The sequence below is a fragment of the Parasteatoda tepidariorum genome, chromosome 1, assembly GCF_043381705.1.
Source record: "Parasteatoda tepidariorum isolate YZ-2023 chromosome 1, CAS_Ptep_4.0, whole genome shotgun sequence".
NCBI classification, from domain to species: Eukaryota; Metazoa; Arthropoda; class Arachnida; order Araneae; family Theridiidae; genus Parasteatoda; species Parasteatoda tepidariorum.
Genome location: NC_092204.1, coordinates 16,292,669 through 16,314,470, shown reverse-complemented (window position 1 = coordinate 16,314,470; position 21,802 = coordinate 16,292,669). Strand labels below are relative to the sequence as shown.

At 27.8% G+C, this 21,802-nt stretch overlaps 1 protein-coding gene across 1 annotated transcript in view; it reads left to right on the top strand.

Annotated features, from left to right (window-relative positions):
• Nucleotides 1-2,400: 2,400 nt before the first annotated feature.
• LOC107436578 (adhesion G protein-coupled receptor L3) overlaps nt 2,401-21,802 on the top strand; it is a 60,541-nt gene continuing 41,139 nt past the window's right edge. The window contains exon 1 of the mRNA XM_043053991.2: nt 2,401-2,761. Coding sequence (XP_042909925.1) covers nt 2,674-2,761 — 88 coding nt within the window. The 5' untranslated portion in view covers nt 2,401-2,673. The remainder of the gene's footprint in view (nt 2,762-21,802) is intronic.

Genomic DNA, 21,802 nt, shown 5'->3' with positions numbered 1-21,802 from the left:
ATCCATTAATTTTAACCTTTACCCTATAGCGTGTAATTCCTATACGTGTTACCCTATAGCGTGTTTACCCTATAGGGACTATAGCGCGTAATCCGCAACTGATCTGAATGTCATAGGAGTGAGGAAAACCTCTATGTATCTTAGATTTCGTAGTAAAATCGTAGAAAAAAAAATATTTCGTATTCCAAACGTGACTAACAGAGAGGCTAAGAGGCTCATGTCTCAGAATATGGCGGCAGTGACCGAATAATGAAATCAAGCAAATAAAAGAAAGAAAGAAAAGGACTTTAGTCATCTTTACCAAACGAGGACTTCATTATGATGAACCGTTTGTTAGAGTCTAATAAAAGAAAATTTTCATTTCCTTCTTCAATGTGAAGGCAAGACTTCCTTCTCATTTATTCTGATTGAGTGGATGATTCTAGTAATCTAAACTCAGAGGCCTTCGTAATCATTTACTCTCCAACTTTTATTGTGTTAGTGATGGGTGTAGAAAGTGTCACCAGGAATTTTTCGTTGGTGTTGATGTATGAAATGAAGTGAATTTAAATGCATATGATGTCAAGATTAGATCTTTCAATTGCTAAAATGTTTTGTGGAATTTGACAAATTTAGCGTTGGAAGATAAATTTTTCGACTGCAAAATCTTTGTGGATATTGACAAAATGTGCAGTTAAAAAACGGTTTTTCAGTTTTAAAATGCTTGTGGAATTTCATGAAGTTTGATTTTGAAGAAAGATTTTTCAATTGTGAAATTTATTTTGAAAATCGACGAAATTTGCTTTCGAAGAACGGTTTTTCAGTTATAAATGATTTCGGAATTTTAAAGAAGTTTTCTTTCGAAGAACAATTTGTCAGAAATTTTTTTCATAGAATTTGATAAGTTTGAATTCGGGGAATGATTTTTTTAATTGTAAAATTTTTGTGGAATTTGACAAGGTGGAATTGGAAGAACAATTTTTACTTGTAAAAGTTTGTGGAAAATGACAAAATTTGCTTCCAAATACAGTTTTTCAGTTGTAAAATGTTTGTGAAATTTTACGAAGTTTGCTTTCTTTCAACGATTTTTAAATAGTAAAATGTATGGGGAATTTGACAAAGTTTAACTTTGTATTTAGCATGTTAGCTCCATGATTATGAATTTAATACTTAATTTAAGTTTTAAAAATAGCAAGAAATATGTATGTATATATCTTTACATATCAAAATGTAAATTTTAACAAGTATAAGTACTTTTAACTATTACTATAATTAACTATAGCTATAAATACCTATTACTATAACTATTAATACATTCTAACAAAATTTTCTGGCTTTAAATCGAGGTATAAAGTTAACACTTGTATTTTCAATTTTTATTTTCATATAGTATTAGTTTTCTATTATAAATTAAAACGAATAAAATATTTCTTCGTTTCTTCTTAAAGATTTAAAAAATCCTATTGATTAATTATTACTATGAAAAAATGGACGTATTATTTTAAGCTAACATTTAGCAGAAAGTTTTTTTTTTTCAAAGATTAGACTTACTTAATTGTATTTGATGAAAAATACTTAATTTTTAATACTTATTAGAAAGTATATAAATTTTAATTCCTAACTTACAAATATAACATTTGCTTATTTTGATAATTTAACTTTAAAACTATATTCGTTTTATTTTAAGTTAATAGACAATAAATTAGTTTTTTTTTTTTGTCAAAAGTATACATGTATTACTTTTTTTAGAGACTATTGTTATGTCATTTCTTCTAATATTTTCTTTTCATATTTATTTTAATACTAAGTGGATTTAAAAATGATTTAATATGTATTTTGAATGAAAAATAGCTTCCACTATTACATTTTTCAAAAAAAATTTAACGATAAATTTATTAATAACAAATAATTGCGAGTAAAAAAAATAAATGATTTTATTTGTTTGTAATAGCAAATCACAATAGCAATAGCTTTCACAATTTCTCTCATTACTCTTGTACTCAAATGCCTACAAATTTTAACTCTTAACCAATGAGAAATGTTTAAAAAAATGGCATATCAGCTGTCATAATTTAATCATTATAAATATTAAATTTTGAATATTAATCTTACAGTACATTTACAAATTTATTCAAAATCTTACTATTAATTTTACAGATCATTTCACAGATCTACTCAAAAATATAATAATTTTAATATTTAAGTACCAAACTATAGTAGATTTACAAAAATAAGACTTTCTAAATTATATCTATTAATAAAAATGCCTTCAAATTTCAAATCTTAAATAAACAATGATAAATGCTCCCGAATATTCAAAACAGTAACGTAATAGCCGTCAAAATCTAATTATCTCTAACAGAAGTAAACAAGTGTTTGTCAAATCACAATCTACCTGATCAAATTTTTTCAACCAGCGCCCTCTCTTCTGCTCATACATTATCTTTTTGCGGTATCCGCCGCAATCACGGTCTTTCATTGTTTGAATGTAAAGCGAGATAAAGAAGACAACTACCTGAAACAAAACAAGAAAAAATAATTCATGCTTTACATCACTCTTTGCTGTATGGTCAAAATTGTGGTGATCTCTGTTCTTTTTGCGCGATGTGAAACCACAGAATAAGGATTATCTCTCCTTTTTTCTTTCGTGTGTGTGTCTAAAAAGTTGTGTTTACTTGTGTGTGTGTGTGTTTCATGGCAAAAATGTGTTTTATTAAGAAGATATACATTGTTTGGATTTTGTGTTTGCTGTGGATAACGCATCAAAGTTATTCAGAACAAGGTGAGTGACGTTTTGTTTGTTTATTTATTTATTTTAAATGCTAAATTTTCATCATGGTTATTTAAATATAACGGTAGATTGCTTTTTTTAATTCAAAAATTATTAATATTTAAATATGATAACGAGCACGATTTTTGATGAATTTCGAAAATTTTAAAATAAATTTTCAGATTGTATATATACGCCTTTTTAAATGGATACTTTATATTATTACAAAGTATAATTTATATCGAAATGATGTTATGAGTATAATAATGCATATAGGTATTTTTCATCAAGAAAAACAATTGGTATTTAAATATAGAAACAGTCCAACAGCAGCCAGTGGTAGGCCAAAGAGGTCATAGCGGTTAAGGCTTCACAGTTTCATGATCAATAACACGATGGTACAGCAGCCACTTTTACTTACTAAACAACATAGTATACCCTGATTAAGTGTGCTATTCTGCAAGTCCCTGACGGGGATCGAATCCGCAGTCTATCACAAAGACAGCACAGTTTCTAGACCACTGAACTATCGTGGTAGTTTATTTAATTACGGTTATGATTAAATAGGATAATGTGTAGGACTTTTGATAAAGCTCGAGAAATCTTAAAATTCAAATTGCTTCCTCATGCTTTATTTATTTACTTATTTATTTTATTTGTCCCGCAGTGGACTGATCGTTAAGACACGGTTCTCAGCAAATCACCGAAGTCAAGCATCTCTGGCTACGGTCAGTGTGCGGGTGGGCGATCACTTGGATCAGCCTGCGTAGAGACCGAGGGTGTGCAGTATTTTATTTTATAACCGTCGTTGAACAGCCGACCCAATTTCATGGATTTACGACTACTAATGTTCAACTCCGTANGCAGAGGATCAAAATTGTGATGGCATGTCTTCGGATCATCCTCCGGGATGTTTCCCAGACCGTCGCCAATAGCCCATTGTGCGGCTCTAGTGCGACGTAAATTAACAACAACAACATCGAAACATAGTAAAATTCAAATTGCTTAATCATGCTTTATTTATTTATTTATTTTTATTTTTAATATAAAATTATGATTATTTTCAGGCTAAAATTGCTTTAATAGGATTATAGATTTGTTATTTATTTTCTTCATTTTTAATTTTTTATAGATAATTATGCTTAGAATAGAATAAGTTTTCGACGGGGATCGAACCCCAGTTTACCACAAAGCCAGCACTGTTTCTTAACCACTATACTATTGTGATAGTTTATCTAATTATGGTTATGATTAAAAANGTGATGGCATGTCTTCGGATCATCCTCCGGGATGTTTCCCAGACCGTCGCCAATAGCCCATTGTGCGGCTCTAGTGCGACGTAAATTAACGACAACAACATCGAAGCATCCTAAAATTCAAATTGCTTAATCATGCTTTATTTATTTATTTGTTTATTTATTTTTATTTTTAATAGAAAATTATGATTATTTTCAGGCTAAAATTGCTTTAATAAGATTATAGATTTGTTACTTATTTTATTCATTTTTATTTTTTTATAGATAATTATGAATAGAATAGAATAAGTTTTCGACGGGGATCGAACCCCGGTTTACCACAAAGACAGCACCGTTTCTTAACCACTATACTATTGGGATAGTTTATCTAATTATGGTTATGATTAAAAAGAATAATGTTTATTACTCTTAATAAAACCTGAAGTATCCTAAAATGCAAAATTGCTTAATCATACTTTACTTATTTATTTATTTATTTTTAGTTCTTTAATAGATGATTATTATTATTTTCAGTCTAAAATTGCGTTTATAAGATTATAGATTTATTTATTTTAGTTATTTTTATTTTTTAATTGATAATTATGATTAGGATTATTTCTAGTTTAAAATTGGGTTTATGAGATTATAGATTTATTATTTACTTTATTTATTTTTATTTTTTAATTGATAATTATGATTATAATTATTTCTAGTTTAAAATTGCGTTTATGAGATTATAGATTTATTATTTACTTTATTTATTTTTATTTTTTAATAAACATTTGTGATTATTTCCAGCCTAAAATTGCGTTAATAAGATTATAGATATATTTTGTTACTGAAGTTTCTTTTTTCTGACACTTCCCCATCAGGGTTACATCTATTCAGAGTAATTCCAACACGCGTAATTCAGTCAATTTTCGCAATTTTAATTTACGTTTACTTTTATTTATTTATTTTCGTTTTATTTTTGCATCAGACATAGTTTCTATGTGACGCCGTTATATTGAGTTTGCTATGTCATACCCATCTTCTGTTTTCGTGTCCTTAGCCAATACATTCAATCAATAATTTGCAGTTCCAAAATTTGATGTGCAAAATTTTTCATTATGCGTGATTATCATTCATTATGAGTAATTATAATTATTATTATTATGAAAAATTATTATTATTACACGAAAAAATGCCGTGCTAAAGTTTGACTTAATTTATAAGTAAAAGTTAGTGAGTATTTTCGTATTTAGAATCGATGTAGGGTACAGGGAATCATGGTAACTAAAGAAGTAGTTAGGCAGTGTATTGTTTCTGCGCGACTGTAAATTGTAAATAAAATTATGTTGTTCAAAATAATTTTTTTACACTATAGAAACGTTTTCATTAATAAATTATTCATAATATATAGTATGTTCCCATTGCCATCTTTAATATACACCGAAGAGCCATTGCATTATGACCATCCTGCTAATAGCATCTAGGACCACCTTTAGTCCTCAAAACTGCTAGCACCAGCCGTGGCATTGATTCCTCAAGGTGCTGATAGGTAGTCTGAGGTATCTGGTACCAAGCGTCACCAACTGGTCCTGCAATTCCCTCACATTGCGAGGGGGTAGCGTGGCAGCACGAATTTGGTTTTCCAAGTAGGACCACAAATGCTCTATTGGATTAAGATCAGGTGAATTTGGGGACCAAGACGTGACTTGAAAGTCACTGGAATGTTCCTCGACGATTCGAACCTTATGACATGGTCCATTATCCTGTTGGTAAGCACCATCCCCTGCAGGAAAAACTGTTGCCATGCATGGGTAAACCTGGTCTGCAACTATGTTTAAGTAGCTTACAGACGTCAGGGATTGTTCTATGAGGATTATGGGCCCTAATGTACCCCATGAAAACATTGTTCCTGGGCGAGAAACCATGAAAACCTGGGCGAGAGGAAACCATGAAAACTAGATGGAGGGTGGTCGTAATGTAATGACTTTTCGGTGCACATTGTTTTAGTAATATTTGTAAATAATGAAGATTAAATAAATATACTTATTGGGTATTGCATCTAAATATTCAAGGAAAGAAAAAGCAAGAACGCTTTCGAAATCTGATGAATCACAACTGATGGAATAGAGTGTACGAAACATTAAAACTTGTTTGTTTGCTGGAGGAAACAAGTAGGAATTGACAATTAATAGAAATACTTTCAAAATGTAATCAAACTTCGTTTGGGAAATTGTACACCCGGCATCCCAAATTGTGATTCATTAGATTCCGGTACCAGTTTTTTTTCCTTACTTAAAATGATAATATAATATTGTCAATGTGCATCAATGTTTTGTCTTCATTTTTTAACAAAGTGTCTAAAAATATATATCAAGCGTAGTCTATTCGAAACAATCCGTACACAAATTTTAAATCACATTGAGAGGTATCATTGATATCTCCACTGTTGAGTCTTCGTCGATATCTAAAACTTCTAGGAAGGAGCTAAATTATCTACAATTACCTCATGAATGCATGTGATAATTAAGATAAACACGCAATAAAATATTTTATATTTAAATCACGGCCCTGGTAGGGACAGTGCGCAGTAAAAGAAAAGAAAAAAAGATAATTGGGCGATGGTGAAACTCTTCGTAGAAAAGAGTTAGAAAACATACAAAAATAGAAATCTTTTCCCGTTGAATTATATATTTTTTTCACATACGTTTAGTTTTGTAGATGTATTTTCAAGTTAAATTTATTCTTAAATTTTATTTAAACAGAATTTAAAACCACCAATAGCGGTTCATCACCTTCCTTCGAAGATAGAAACTATTGTTTTTGATTAAATTTTCCTCTAGTGCTGGGAAATATAGGAATTTTTAATATCGCGATCAGATATGTCATCAGAAAACATTTAATTTAACGGTTTATCACAATTTTTTACAACACAGCTTATTTCGGGCGGGATAGCCCTGTTGGTAGAGCACTGGGCCCATGTCCAAGAGTTCGTGGGTTCGATCCCACGTCGGCCAAAAACTCCCGGTGTTGAAAATGGTGACTGATGCACGTTAAATCTGTCGAGTCGCAATGTCCTCCGTGTTTCCATAACAAATCAATACCTCTAGGGGGTACTGATCCAGGAGTTTCCTTGTCTTCTGTATCGGCTCAAAATTACTAGGATACGGAGTTGAACATTAGTAGTCGTAAACCCAAAATTGGGTCAAAAAATCTTTATATATATATATATAAAGACTGCAGCTTATTTGCATTACTTTTTCATTATTCAATTTCATAAAACCATTGAATTTTTTCAGCAGACACTACAATATCGCATATTCGATAAATGTTATTCAATAAGCCTTGAATCTCCAATATTTATAGCAGTCTACAATGATCCAGATAGTTTTGTACTCTATAATTATTGTAATGGATAATGATTAGAGTATTCTAAAGTACATATTACAATAATCGTATATATCCAAAATATATCTTACCACCTATAGTACTAGCGACATATCTTAGGATTGCATTTGTTACATATCAGTGTAATGTTTTTAAAAATTATCGATATTTTATGACGTAATAGTCACACTCTATTAATATCCAAAAATCGTATTTGTACGTCATGTTTGTCATATTTATCTACTATAATTTTCAAAAGGCGCAATTAGAGAACTTTTCAGAAAGTTCTCTTATTTATTTAGATAAAAATGAGCTATTTTATTTTTTTTATTTAAAATATTTTTTATGAAATAAAGGCGATGCTTAAGGAACATCCTGTACATTAAGAATGGTGATAATCGAACATCCTATAAGCGAAATCACAATACTGTGTTAGGCTTAAGACGGCTAGCACTTAAGTTAAAGCTTTCAGACTTCTTTTTTTTCCCTCCTCTTTTGTTCCTAATAACACTTTCGAAATCAAACATTAATGAATAATCTCTAACTCAGTATAAATAATAAAGTATAAAAAAAAATTTGTCTTTTAAAAAATTTATATTACCGAAGATAAATTTTCAATGCAATTACATTTAGAACTTTTGAATAAAATAGAACTAATCGAAGCTTTACGGAGAAAAAAAAATCTTGTAATTATGAGTGAAAATTGTGATAAATTAAAGTATATACTTAGTTTTATAGCAATAAAACTGCTCCCCGGGTTTAGCTATCTTATTAAAAAAGGAAATATGAATGAAAATTCTGTTTATACTTCATCATAAGTAGGTGTGCAATACCTGCATATTTATTACTGGAAGTAGGAGCAAATCACTCAAAACAGGTAATATGACAAAACGTGATATAATTTACTGCTTCGATGGAATTCCTGAATGCAGTTAACATATATATATATAAAAGTCTTTCCGTTTCTCTTGCTTAGATAGCGTTTTTACTTTTTATACTTAAATGTCTAAAAAATTTCAAACAATACGGATTTGGTGAATCAGCACGATCGAATTTTCATTTTTAATGCTTAATGAATAGGAATAAATTTTTTTTGAAATATACATATATTTTTCTAAACACAATTTTAAATCACGAATTTTATCAAATATTTTATAAAATCCTGTATTTTTGAATTTTTAAATCTCATTCAAAATTTGACATTTATAAAGTATACTATAAAGTATACATTAAGTATACTATAAAGTATACTTAAATGCATGTATCATATAAAGTATATGATACATTTATTTAAGTATACGTTTATAAAATATGCATGGTACATCTTATAAAATCATATATTTTATTTTTGAATTTTTAAATCTCACTCAAAATCTAATACATTTATAAGGTATACGTATATATATGATATATTTATATAAGTATAATTTTATTAAATATACATGATGCATTTTATGAAATCTTACATTTTATATTCGAATTTTTGAAGTCTAACATTTATACAGTTTCACATTTATAAAGTTTATGATTATATATGATACATTTTAATGCGTGTATGTTTAGAAAATATCTGTTATACATTTAAAAAAATCCTATAATTTATTTTCAAATATTTAAATCTCATTCAAAGTCTTTCACATTCGCTAAATGCGCGTTAATTCTTTCTTCGTTCTTTTTTTCTTTTTTTTTTTTAATGAGAAACGAGTTTCAAATTCCCGGTATCAAAAAATTTCACAATTGAAAATTTATTTCTTCATTGTAATCTGAATTTTTAATACTGAAAATAAATTGATCATTGAAATAAACTTAAGAAGTTTTAGAATACACAGACATTATCTTCTTAATTCTAATTTAAAACTAATATTTTTTATATTTAAAAAGAAGTATCATTAGAATTGATGTTTTAAAATTAATCATTATTCGAGTTTTGAGATTTTTTGTCCCAGAAATCGCAAAATACTTTTTAAAGAAACACCTTACAGAATTAATATACCATATTTAAAATCTATAAAATGAGAAATAAGCAAAATTAATATATTTTTTTAATAATAGTAATAGTTTTTATGTTTCATATATGCTTTATCTTCCTGGGCTATGCGCAATATTTTGATAAATTTTTTATTATTTCTCATTAATTTAAATTATTTTTTTACTTATTTATTAATTTAAATTTTTTTTAACTAATTATTTTTTATAGTCATTTGATAACAATTTTAAACTATATAATAATGATCTACGAGTGCATTGTTTTCAGTTCATAATCATATTTTTTAAATTTAAACTGTGTAGTTTCTAAGTAATAAAATTAAAAATGTGGAATTTTGAAAATTGTTTTTGAACTTGCATTTCGGCTTCGAATACGGATTATGGGTGGGAAAATTTAAATTTGATTTTTGAAATTTTGATTTAAAATTGAGTTACATGCTTGGAATAATTGTTTAATAACTGCGTTTCGATGATGAGAACACTGACTAAAAAATTGGAGATTTCTGTCAGAAAAATTACGTTTCGATGCTTCGAATATCTATCACAAAATTACGTATCGCTTCTTTGAAAATTACGTTGAACAAAACGTTACGTTTAAATTAGGCTTAGAACATAGAGCTTCTTTGCTTGATGCATTGACATTAAATTGCGTTTTTGATGCTTGGGATATTGATTGAAAATGATGCAGTTCCATGTTTGGTGTATTGATTTAAAAATTGCATTTTATTGCTTAGAATAAATACAAAAAAACTTTTGTTATTGAGTAGTGATACTCTCTGCAATTACAATAGCAGGCCTGCAAACTATTACGCTTTTTAAAATATATTTTATAGACTGATTGGCATTTAAAAACTAAAGCTTTCAGAATTTTTGGTGATTTTGCCAATATTTTTCTGCGTTAAAAGTCAAATGTTACAAACACGGCTCACTTCCAAACAATGAATTTTTCAAATTTGCCTTTATTTACAGTTATTTAGTTCAAAGAGGGATTTGCAGTTATTTAGTTCTTATTCACTACTGAAATTTCGTTAATTTACAAAAACAATTAGTGATAAATTTTTAAATAAGAATAAAAAAATGTTCGAACTACTTTTTTTAGATCTTATATTTTAGATCTTATATTTTAGTACAAACAAATATAATTCCTATAATCTAACAGACTTTCTTAGTAGGAATGTTTTTATTTAACTGTTTTTCATAGTTAAAAATTGCCAAATTATACTTTTGTTTGTAATTAGAGCTCCAGAAATATAAATATATACATATATATATATAATGTTTTCCAAAATCATCAATTCAAAAACAAATAACGTATGTAATTATTTGTTGAATAATATTGTATCCACAAACGGATACAATAGTTAACAATCTCTTTTAACTTAAACGAATGATCAATAACGTCGTTCTTTTTAAATGGTATTTTTAAACTCTTTATATGCAGCTATAATTAGTAAAAAAAGTTGAACAAACAATGAGAGATCAAACAAATGGCACTTCAAGCAGTATAACTTAATTTGCTTTAAATAAAATCAAAAACACATTGTTAATTTAATAAGACCGATATCCAAGCGCAATAAAATTTTTCCACATCCGGTTTTGGTTAACGATTATATTGAATTGAAAACTTCAATAAAGAAAATTAAGTATGAACTGTGCAATAGAAAGAAAAACTGTAATCGCGCCGCACTATTTTTGATTGTTTAGTGATTTAATCGTCTGCATTCTCTAGTTTCAAGTGTTCTTGATATTTCATCTGTAAATAGAATATAAAATGTGGTTAGGTGTTATGAAATTCGTCGCTAGATTGCTAAAAATTGGTCTATATTTGTTAACTCCCTTATTATTAACCTTTTATTTAATGATTAAATTTACACTTCTATGGTAAACCATGTCCGCATTAGAATAACGATAAAAAAATAAAATAATTTTTTATTTGTAAAAGTTAAATTAATTTTAAAAATCTTCATCTACAAAAATAATGAAAAGAAATATCTTAATGTAAAAATATTTGGAGTAAATTTAAAACCGTTTAAGTGATAAAGAATTTTGGTGTATTTATGCTAAAGTACGTTGCTATTATTATTGTTATTGTTTAGATTATCAAAACACTGAAAAATATTTCTGATTTTTAAAAATATTTTTTTAAGAATTACGAAAAGTTATATAGAAATAAACATCCGTATGGTATTATTAACACATTATGTAATAAAAAATATTATTATTACATACGAAGATTTTTTAATTAAGATTTAAAAGTAATCAGCAGTGCTTGATATTATTAGTGTTAAAAAACTTTATAAATAATGAATTTGACAGTCAAGATGATTAAAACTATCTTAACACGTTAGGAATCACATCAACATTTTAATAGCTCCAAGTAGCGCAGCAACAAATGAAAATGGGTTTTGAGATTTCAATCAATGAAAGTTAATAATAATAAGCTTGAAAAATATTTTTGTAGTACGATTTGATGCCTGCAAGCGACGTCAAGCGTGGGTATATCGTGGTAATTATTTTAGCTACGATTCAGCAGCCAATCAGGTTCGACATACACGTGTGACGTCGTTTGCAGGCACTCTATTGAATCTGATTCAGCGTGATAATAAACCAAGCATAATAGCTGTAACGTTAAAACGCCAATGACAACTACGTGGTTAGGCCCAACCATGTGAGTTCAGTGGTATTATTCTTCTTGGTAACAGTGTTGCAATTGGTAACAGTTTTAAAAAAATGCAAACATTTTTTAAAAAAAAATCTAAGGTGAATATTTTTAACAGTATAATTATATGTTAATGACTTCATCAACCATTCAATGCTTTAACAAATAACTAAATCCATAATACATTACAAATGATCTAGACGGAAAAAAACACCTTAGTTTTTGAACCTGAGTATCAAATACAGGAGTCAAAAACAATATATAATAATGCTGACTCTATAATATACTATAATAATTACTATAATAAAAGTTACTATTATAATAACTATAAAAATACTAACTATAATAATAATAATGATAATAAATTAGAAGGCCTTAAGTGGAAACCTCACCTTAAAATTTATCAAAATTATTTGCATTGTGTTGCATTTCTTAAATTTCAATATTTCTTTTCCAGAAAGCTTACATTGTGTAAGCTTTCTGAGCATTTTACATCCGTAGCTTACACTGTGTACTTATATTGTGTAAGCTAATGGTAATATGCAAAAATGATTTTTCGTAATTTGAACTTTTAGTCAAGTTTAGGCGGTTAAAAGAGATTCAAATTACAAGCAGTACTTATTTTAAAATTTTAAATCCGTTAAATCAAATTTCAAATCCGTTAAAGTTTAAAAATCTAGTTTCACCGACTGTTCAAAAACTATTCATTTTTAATGAATTTTGAAATAATCGTAGAAATTATTAAAGTTCAAGATGTTTCTGGTAACTTTTAAAAAAGCTTCTTAAAAATTAAACAGCAGGAATCGGTGACGTAAATAAAAACTCCGCAACCCCAGCGGCTCATCATCCTTCGAAAAATACCGGTCCGTTGAGCGAAAGTCTATTCTATGTGGATTCCGATTGTAAGTAACATCACGAAATAAAAATATAAATCAAATGAATAATTTCTGAGGTACCCACGAGGCGAGTTTTATAAACATGGTTTCTAGAAGCTTTTGCTCAAACACGCTTTTTTGGAAACGTGTCAACTTTAACTCCTCCAAAAATACAAGTATCAGAAAATCATTTTTGCAGAATATGCTTAAACACCGTAATTATTCAAAAACAGCAGGGGGGAAATATTTATTTCGATATAAATTCTGTAAAGTGTTCAATCTTTTGAGCATTCGCTATGACGCGAGATGAACTCATCCAAACAAACTTGCGATGGATCATCGAATTACTTGCGTTGATCGAATCGGGCCTTTTTCATTATCTTATCACGCGACGTTTTGACAAAACGCGCAAATTCGAACGTGAGTTTTCAAACTATTTATGTCTTCGAACATTATTTGTAATTTTTTGTAGCTAAAAGTCTCTAAAAACCAGTCGTAAGATTTAAAATTCATAAAATCTCTCATGATTCATTAAATATAAATAGCTTAAAGTTAAAAATATACTTAACTTCAATTGAATTGTGAATCTTATTTTGAGCTATAAAGCGTTTGTTTTATTTGAAATCATTTTAGATCTCATACAATTTCTGTCGCTCAATAAAATATTTATCTGTTTTTTTATTTTTTGCTTTTACTCACGGATATTGAAGTTAATTTATTTTAAAATACACTTTTGTGTAATGTGATGTGATAAAAACCTTTCTTGCAACATCTTTATATTTTTTTTCAATAAATCCATTTTTTGATTAAAAGGAAATAGATTTATTTTGAAAAATATCAGTTTACTATTCTTCAGTTCTGAGTTTTCATTAATTTTATGCAAATATATAACTAAGTCGACTGATAAAGAAGGAAAAAAATAATCAGTCAGAAGAAAAAAATTAAAATAGTAAAAAAATGAAATCAATAAAAAATGAAATTAATAAAAAAAGTTATAAATATTTAACATAATTTATTATCTTGCAAATATTTTATTAAGTTAGCTGATTTTTTTTTTGTCTGAAGCTCTGATGTTTACATTAAAATTATCATATTTGCCATCATCATGTCTAAATACTTGGACACGCAGAGCCCCACATTGATAAAGGTTGTGCACTCCTATGTATTCATATAGTTTGTGTATTGAAATATAAAAAAATTTCTTCAATTAGATATTTTATAATTCGCTTTGCAAATAAAAATAACCCTTAATTAAACTTTGAACATAATTAATGTAAGAGATTGAATTATTTTCTCGTATTATTATTATTAAATTTATTTCAATGTGTTAAGTCGGTAAATGTATACAATGTTCCAATTTAGTATATTTTTCAAAAATTCGCCCATCCATCACAATTATTTATTAATTAATATTAAAATAATTAAAAGCAAAATTCGCAAATTAATTAAAGTGAAAATTAAATGAATGATTATAAACACCTGACTGTCTATTCATAGTATTCTTGTTTCATATCATAATTTTTTAAAAAAATTGTGCTAAATCTAAAGATAAATCTTGCATTTATAAATCTTGTAAGGGGCACACTTAAATCTATGTAAGCCACTGTCAGGAATATATAGATATATTACATAAGAGCCGTCGGGATTTAGGAGATAGAGCATCACCTGCCAATAAGGAGACCCAGGTTCAAATCCCAGCGATGGCTGGTTGATACTGTTCCCGGCTCGCACAAACTGAAAGATCCTCGAGGATTTTGAACGTTTTCGATAACGGAGTTCAACATTGATAGTCGTAAACGCAAAATTGGGTCAACTGTTCAACGTCGGAATTTAAAATAAAATAAAATGTTTTATGATAAAGAAATTGATTCTTTGTAACTGTATAATAGTTACTGAGGTACTGTAGTGATTAAGCATGGTAAAAAAATTATAAATAAAAATAAATTTAAAAAAAAACTAGATTTTTTAGAAACATGAAAAAAGTAAGAGCAGCATATAAAACAATCCAAACTCCTCTAAAAATTCAGATTTCGAAAACAGTTTTCGCAGAATATTTTATAAGCTACAACCGTTCAGAATCTGAAACGAAGCGGTTTCAATTAATCGAATTCTTTACAATGAAGCGTAGGCTTATATTGATATAATATGTTTCGGATTATTTTTTATGTGGCTTCATAACAACCCTTCTTATAAAAAAATGAAAGATTGCGTTCTTTAGAAGTTCATAAAAATTAAAAAAGTAAATTTGTATAGTCTCCCCATTTCAAAAAATTTTAATCGCTGCTGTTTTGAATGTTCTGCTGCTATTTTACTTTGCAAAAACGGAAGGCGTGTAGAAAAATATACAGGGAGCGATGGAATTTAAAAAAAATTAACATTCAATAATTCGAGAATTATTAATTTTCCAGCTTTTCGTAAAGAATACTCGGTTGCCCACAGAAAAGCATCTCACAAGTTGAAATTCAACATACCGAAAGGACCATTTTTTATGAACAAAACTAGAGGGATTTTTTTTTTCGGCATTCCGATTTGTTCGTAAGGACTTTTCATTTCTAATTGCTTTTTTCGCAATTTTTTTCTAGCATTTTTTTTTTTACTTATTGACTTGTAAACATTGCCTTAGAAAATTTTATTTTTATCTCCAGATATAGATTTTATATACACGCAATTGAGTTAGTGTCGGAAATAATAAAAGCAAATTAGAGATAGATATAGATATGATAGATAGATAGATATAGATACATAGATAGATATAGATACATAGATAGATGTAGATACATAGATAGATGTAGATACATAGATAGATGTAGATACATAGATAGATATAAATACATAGATAGATATAAATACATAGATAGATATAGATACATACACAGATAGATATAGATACATAGATATAGATACATAGATATATATAGATAGATAGATACATAGATAGATATAGATACATAGATAGATATAGATAGATACATAGATAAATATAGATACATAGATAGATATAGATACATAGACAGATAGATATAGATACATAGATATAGATACATAGATATAGATACATAGATATAGATACATAGATATAGATACATAGATATAGATACATAGATATAGATACATAGATATAGATACATAGATATAGATACATAGATATAGATACATAGATATAGATACATAGATATAGATACATAGATATAGATACATAGATATAGATACATAGATATAGATACATAGATATAGATACATAGATATAGATACATAGATATAGATACATAGATATAGATACATAGATATAGATACATAGATATAGATACATAGATATAGATACATAGATATAGATACATAGATATAGATACATAGATATAGATACATAGATATAGATACATAGATATAGATACATAGATATAGATACATAGATATAGATACATAGATATAGATACATAGATATAGATACATAGATATAGATACATAGATATAGATACATAGATATAGATACATAGATATAGATACATAGATATAGATACATAGATATAGATACATAGATATAGATACATAGATATAGATACATAGATATAGATACATAGATATAGATACATAGATATAGATACATAGATATAGATACATAGATATAGATACATAGATATAGATACATAGATATAGATACATAGATATAGATACATAGATATAGATACATAGATATAGATACATAGATATAGATACATAGATATAGATACATAGATATAGATACATAGATATAGATACATAGATATAGATACATAGATATAGATACATAGATATAGATACATAGATATAGATACATAGATATAGATACATAGATATAGATACATAGATATAGATACATAGATATAGATACATAGATATAGATACATAGATATAGATACATAGATATAGATACATAGATATAGATACATAGATATAGATACATAGATATAGATACATAGATATAGATACATAGATATAGATACATAGATATAGATACATAGATATAGATACATAGATATAGATACATAGATATAGATACATAGATATAGATACATAGATATAGATACATAGATATAGATACATAGATATAGATACATAGATATAGATACATAGATATAGATACATAGATATAGATACATAGATATAGATACATAGATATAGATACATAGATATAGATACATAGATATAGATACATAGATATAGATACATAGATATAGATACATAGATATAGATACATAGATATAGATACATAGATATAGATACATAGATATAGATACATAGATATAGATACATAGATATAGATACATAGATATAGATACATAGATATAGATACATAGATATAGATACATAGATATAGATACATAGATATAGATACATAGATATAGATACATAGATATAGATACATAGATATAGATACATAGATATAGATACATAGATATAGATACATAGATATAGATACATAGATATAGATACATAGATATAGATACATAGATATAGATACATAGATATAGATACATAGATATAGATACATAGATATAGATACATAGATATAGATACATAGATATAGATACATAGATATAGATACATAGANCTTACATTAGTAATTTAAAATATAAAAGAAGTGAGTTCAATAAAATCAAGAGGAGAAATTATATAAAGCTTTAAATGCTGAATGTTTTTCTTCATTTTTTGTCGTTCTTACATTAGTAATTTAAAATATAAAAGAAGTGAGTTCAATAAAATCAAGAGGAGAAATTATATAAAGCTTTAAATGCTGAATGTTTTTCTTCATTTTTTGTCGTTCTTACATTAGTAATTTAAAATATAAAAGAAGTGAGTTTAATAAAATCAAGAGAAGAAACTATATAAAGCTTTAAATGCTGAATGTTTTTCTTCATTTTTTGTCGTTCTTACATTAATAATTTAAAATATAAAAGAAGTGAGTTCAATAAAATCAAGAGGAGAAATTATATAAAACTTTAAATGATGAATGTTTTTTTTTTTTTTTAGATTATAAAGGTGAATCAAATTATGGCTGAATACCTCCTGCGTAATCTTAAGTAATCTTTTCATAATTTGCTTCATTTAAAATCCTCATTGGCTTCAAAAATATGCAGATGGAAATAAAAGTCGACATGTTGTAAGCACTCAAAACTAGGCACCCATTCTGAAGACATGCCAGACGTGAATGAGAAGTGAAAAAAGAAAGATTTAAAATATAAAACGTAAAGTTACCTACGAAAAATAGAAAATGAAAACAAAACAACAAAAAAAACAGTAACCGAGAATGAAAAAAAGATGAATAGCTGTAGTTGTCTTTTTACGTCACACAAGAGCTACACAATGGGCTATAGACAACGGTCCAGCAAATATCCCTGAGGATGGTCCGAAGACATGCCATCACAGTTTTAATCCTCTGCGGAGGTGATGGCTCCCCCACTTTGGTAGCGCAACAACCTGTGCGCGAAGTCGAGTACTTTACGGTAGAATAGTTTAACGAGGACCTATTCCGCACACCCTCGGTCCTTTCGTAGCCCAATCAAAGTAGTATGTCACCCACACAATGAGCGCAGACAGTGATGCTTGACTTCGATGTTCTATTGAGAACAGTGTCTTACGATCAGTCCACTGTGGGACAAAAAAAGATTAAAAAACAGAACAAAAACAGTCGCGGAGGCCGTGGGGGCAAATTAGGGTAAAATGCATTTCCAGGAGTTATGGAGATGTAGCGATAAACTAATATCATTAATGAGAAACTCCTCACTCATATGAATGAACAAAGATTTCATTAAATCATGAGACCAAGATGAGCTGATGTGACTGGTGTGGAAATAATTTTGGAATTTTCGAAATTGAATTTATGTCTAAGATTTTAAGTATCTGCAACGATTGATGTTATAATTCGTTTGTGATTTGCTATATTGAAAAGAAGAGTTCAGATCTCAAAGCTTCGTGGTTTACTCTTAGATTATCTGAACTCACTTTTGCCAACTTAATTTCTACTTACTAATGACACTTAATTTCGATTAAACACTTCTACTTTAATTTCTATTTTACTTACTAATATTAGTGAAGCAGAATTCGCTATAAAAGATTTCTCTCACTGTACAATTACTTTAATTTAGAATATTTTACTACGGCTTCATTATCTTCAATTTTATAAAACATTAAAAAAAATTGAATATTTTTCAGGTATTTTAATACTTACGTGACAACTGGTCACTAGATTGATGACGTTCTGTAAAAAAATTCTTGCGTAAAAAATACTATAAAAAAACAATCATTTCAGTAAAAAAAAATATGTGTTGCGTTATATGCAGAATTTAGGGAATACAAAGAAACGTTTTTCGCCAATCAAAATCGTTCTTAAACGTCACGAATTTAACCAATATGTCAAGTGAATTGCGCATTTTCCTAACAAAACGTGCTGCGAAATGAAAACCTAACGAAACTAATAATAAAATTGTTTCCCTTTACGTAATAAAACACAAATGAAGGCATATTTTATTCGTTTTTGTTTTTTCTATGTTGTCATAATATCAATACGCTGCGCATAAAAATGTCTGCAATTTTATTTTATTTTTTAGTATTTTATAAGTTAGCAGCTTCAGTCTGAGCAGCTAATAAAGAATCAGTCCCGTGCCGCTTTGATTACATTGCTTTTAGAGATTGACTATGTTCAAGCTAAGCCCTGGTTTCTGATGAAATATTTATTGAATATTTTATGGAAAAAATTTACAGTTCAGAATATTTAAGGGAGCCCAGAGCTCCGATGTTGTTGTTTTTTTGTATAATTTATGGGGAAAATTTACAGTTCATAATATTTAAGGGAGACCAGAGCTCCGATGCTGTTTTTTTGTATAATTTATGGAAAAAATGTACAGTTCACAATATTTAAGGGAGACTAGAGCTACGATGCTGTTTTTTTTTTTTGTATAATTTATGGAAAAAATTATAGATCACAATATTTAGGGAAGACCACAGTTTCGATGCTGTTTTTGAATAGTTTATGAGAGGGGAATTGAATATTTAGAATTAAAAATAATTTCTTTGTTATTTTAAAATAATTTCAAAAGCTAAAAGCTAAGTGTTCTGCTAATTTAAAATTAAATCAGTATCCTTCATGATCCTGTGTAGTAAATTAGATACATAAAAAATTATATTTTAACATTCATTTTTTTAATATTTCGACAATGATTACGTATATACAGTTTAAACAAATGTATAAAGCCTGATAAACATGCAGAAAGGACGAGATGCCAACTTCTCTGCTTTAAGAAAAAATTTATCTGGTGGTTTTTAAATTTTATGTTTTAGTTATGTTTCTTGCTTTAAAGGGGGGAGGCAACACAGTAGAAACCCGTAAAACCAGAATGATATTTTAATGAATTTTGCTACGATTGTGACTAACTTAATAAGTTTTTTTTTTATCTTATTGTACATATTTTTATCTTAAATTTATCATGTCTTAAGCAGAAACATTTTTTTTAAAAAAATTGCCTAGATAATACAATGTGCTTACTACAGATATTTTTAAATGAAGAAGCTTGTAGCTCTTATAAGCTAACAAAAATAAAAGAATTAAATTTGATTCCATTTTGATTTTTTTTTAAACTACATGAATGTAATTCTCGTTGTTTGTAGGACTTTTAAAAAAATATTTTTTCTTCTCCATAAAACACCGATCTTTCAAAAATAATTCAAAAAATGACATAAAATAGGTTGCATTTTCTTGGATTACACAAAACCAGCTACCCATTTAAAAAAAATACCTAGGTGCAACGAAAATTGTTATTATCATGAACATTCAAAACGTGAAGTAAATCTTTTGAAAATTATACTGGTTAGAGATACCGCAAGTAAGAGAAACATAGTTTCGAGTAAAATGTGTTTAAAATTTTGTTATTAATAATCCATATAAATACAAGCATGAAACCTTACAACTAACTATAAAGTATCAATAGCAAGTTCATAGGCTTCGCCGCAATCATTTTCAGCAGTATCAAGTGCTCGTGCTCTTTTTTTTTTGATCTACCCTTCTGTGACTCCTCAGATATTTTTAGTGCAGCAACAGTAATTCAGCGGTGAACTTTAGTTTGATCATATTCTTTAACTGGTGGGCCAATATTTATTTCTAATTGTTCCATTACTGCCTAAACCCTTGACAACCTTCCTTAAAATTTGCAGCAAAATAAGTTTCAATTTAAACTATTTATATTGAAAGTAGCACTACTTATTTTTTTTACGTTATTTAGTTAAATTATTTCAATAAAACAATTAAAATAACAGCATTTTACTAAAATATCTTAATAGGAGTTACCAAATCCATTAATCAACTGAGCGCACTTGTGTCACTTGCCTCGCTCGGCATATGGTGCAGTAATTTTTATATTTTCAGAGAAACCAATTGCTCCGGACACTGCAAAATAATTTTAAAAAAAACGGTAAATAACTGCAAAATAAATTTCGCAAATATTTGACTATTTTTGCTTGCTTTTTGAAGGGTATACTATAGCATAACGTAAGTACTTTAAAGTGCAGAGATGCCAACTTGCTCCGGACAGGGAATACATATTTTCGAGTGGTAGTTTACTAATTATGATTCTTGGTTTAATAAATTCAATTTGTTAGGTTTTTAGTCACCACTATTTCTAAATAATTCGAAGGCTTATATAATTCACCACTTCGCTGTAGTTAAGGCATGCCAAGTAAAAAGTAAGCAAAATTAGTCAAATATGTGCAAATTTTAGTTGTAGTTATATACCGTTTTTTAAATAATATTGGCTTGTCCGGAGCAGTTGGCATTTCTGATAGTGGTGAATTATATAAGCCTACGAATTATTTAGTAATAGTGGTGGATGAAAATCTACTAAATTGAATTTATTAAACCAAGAATCACAACTGATGAACTACCACTTTAAAATAT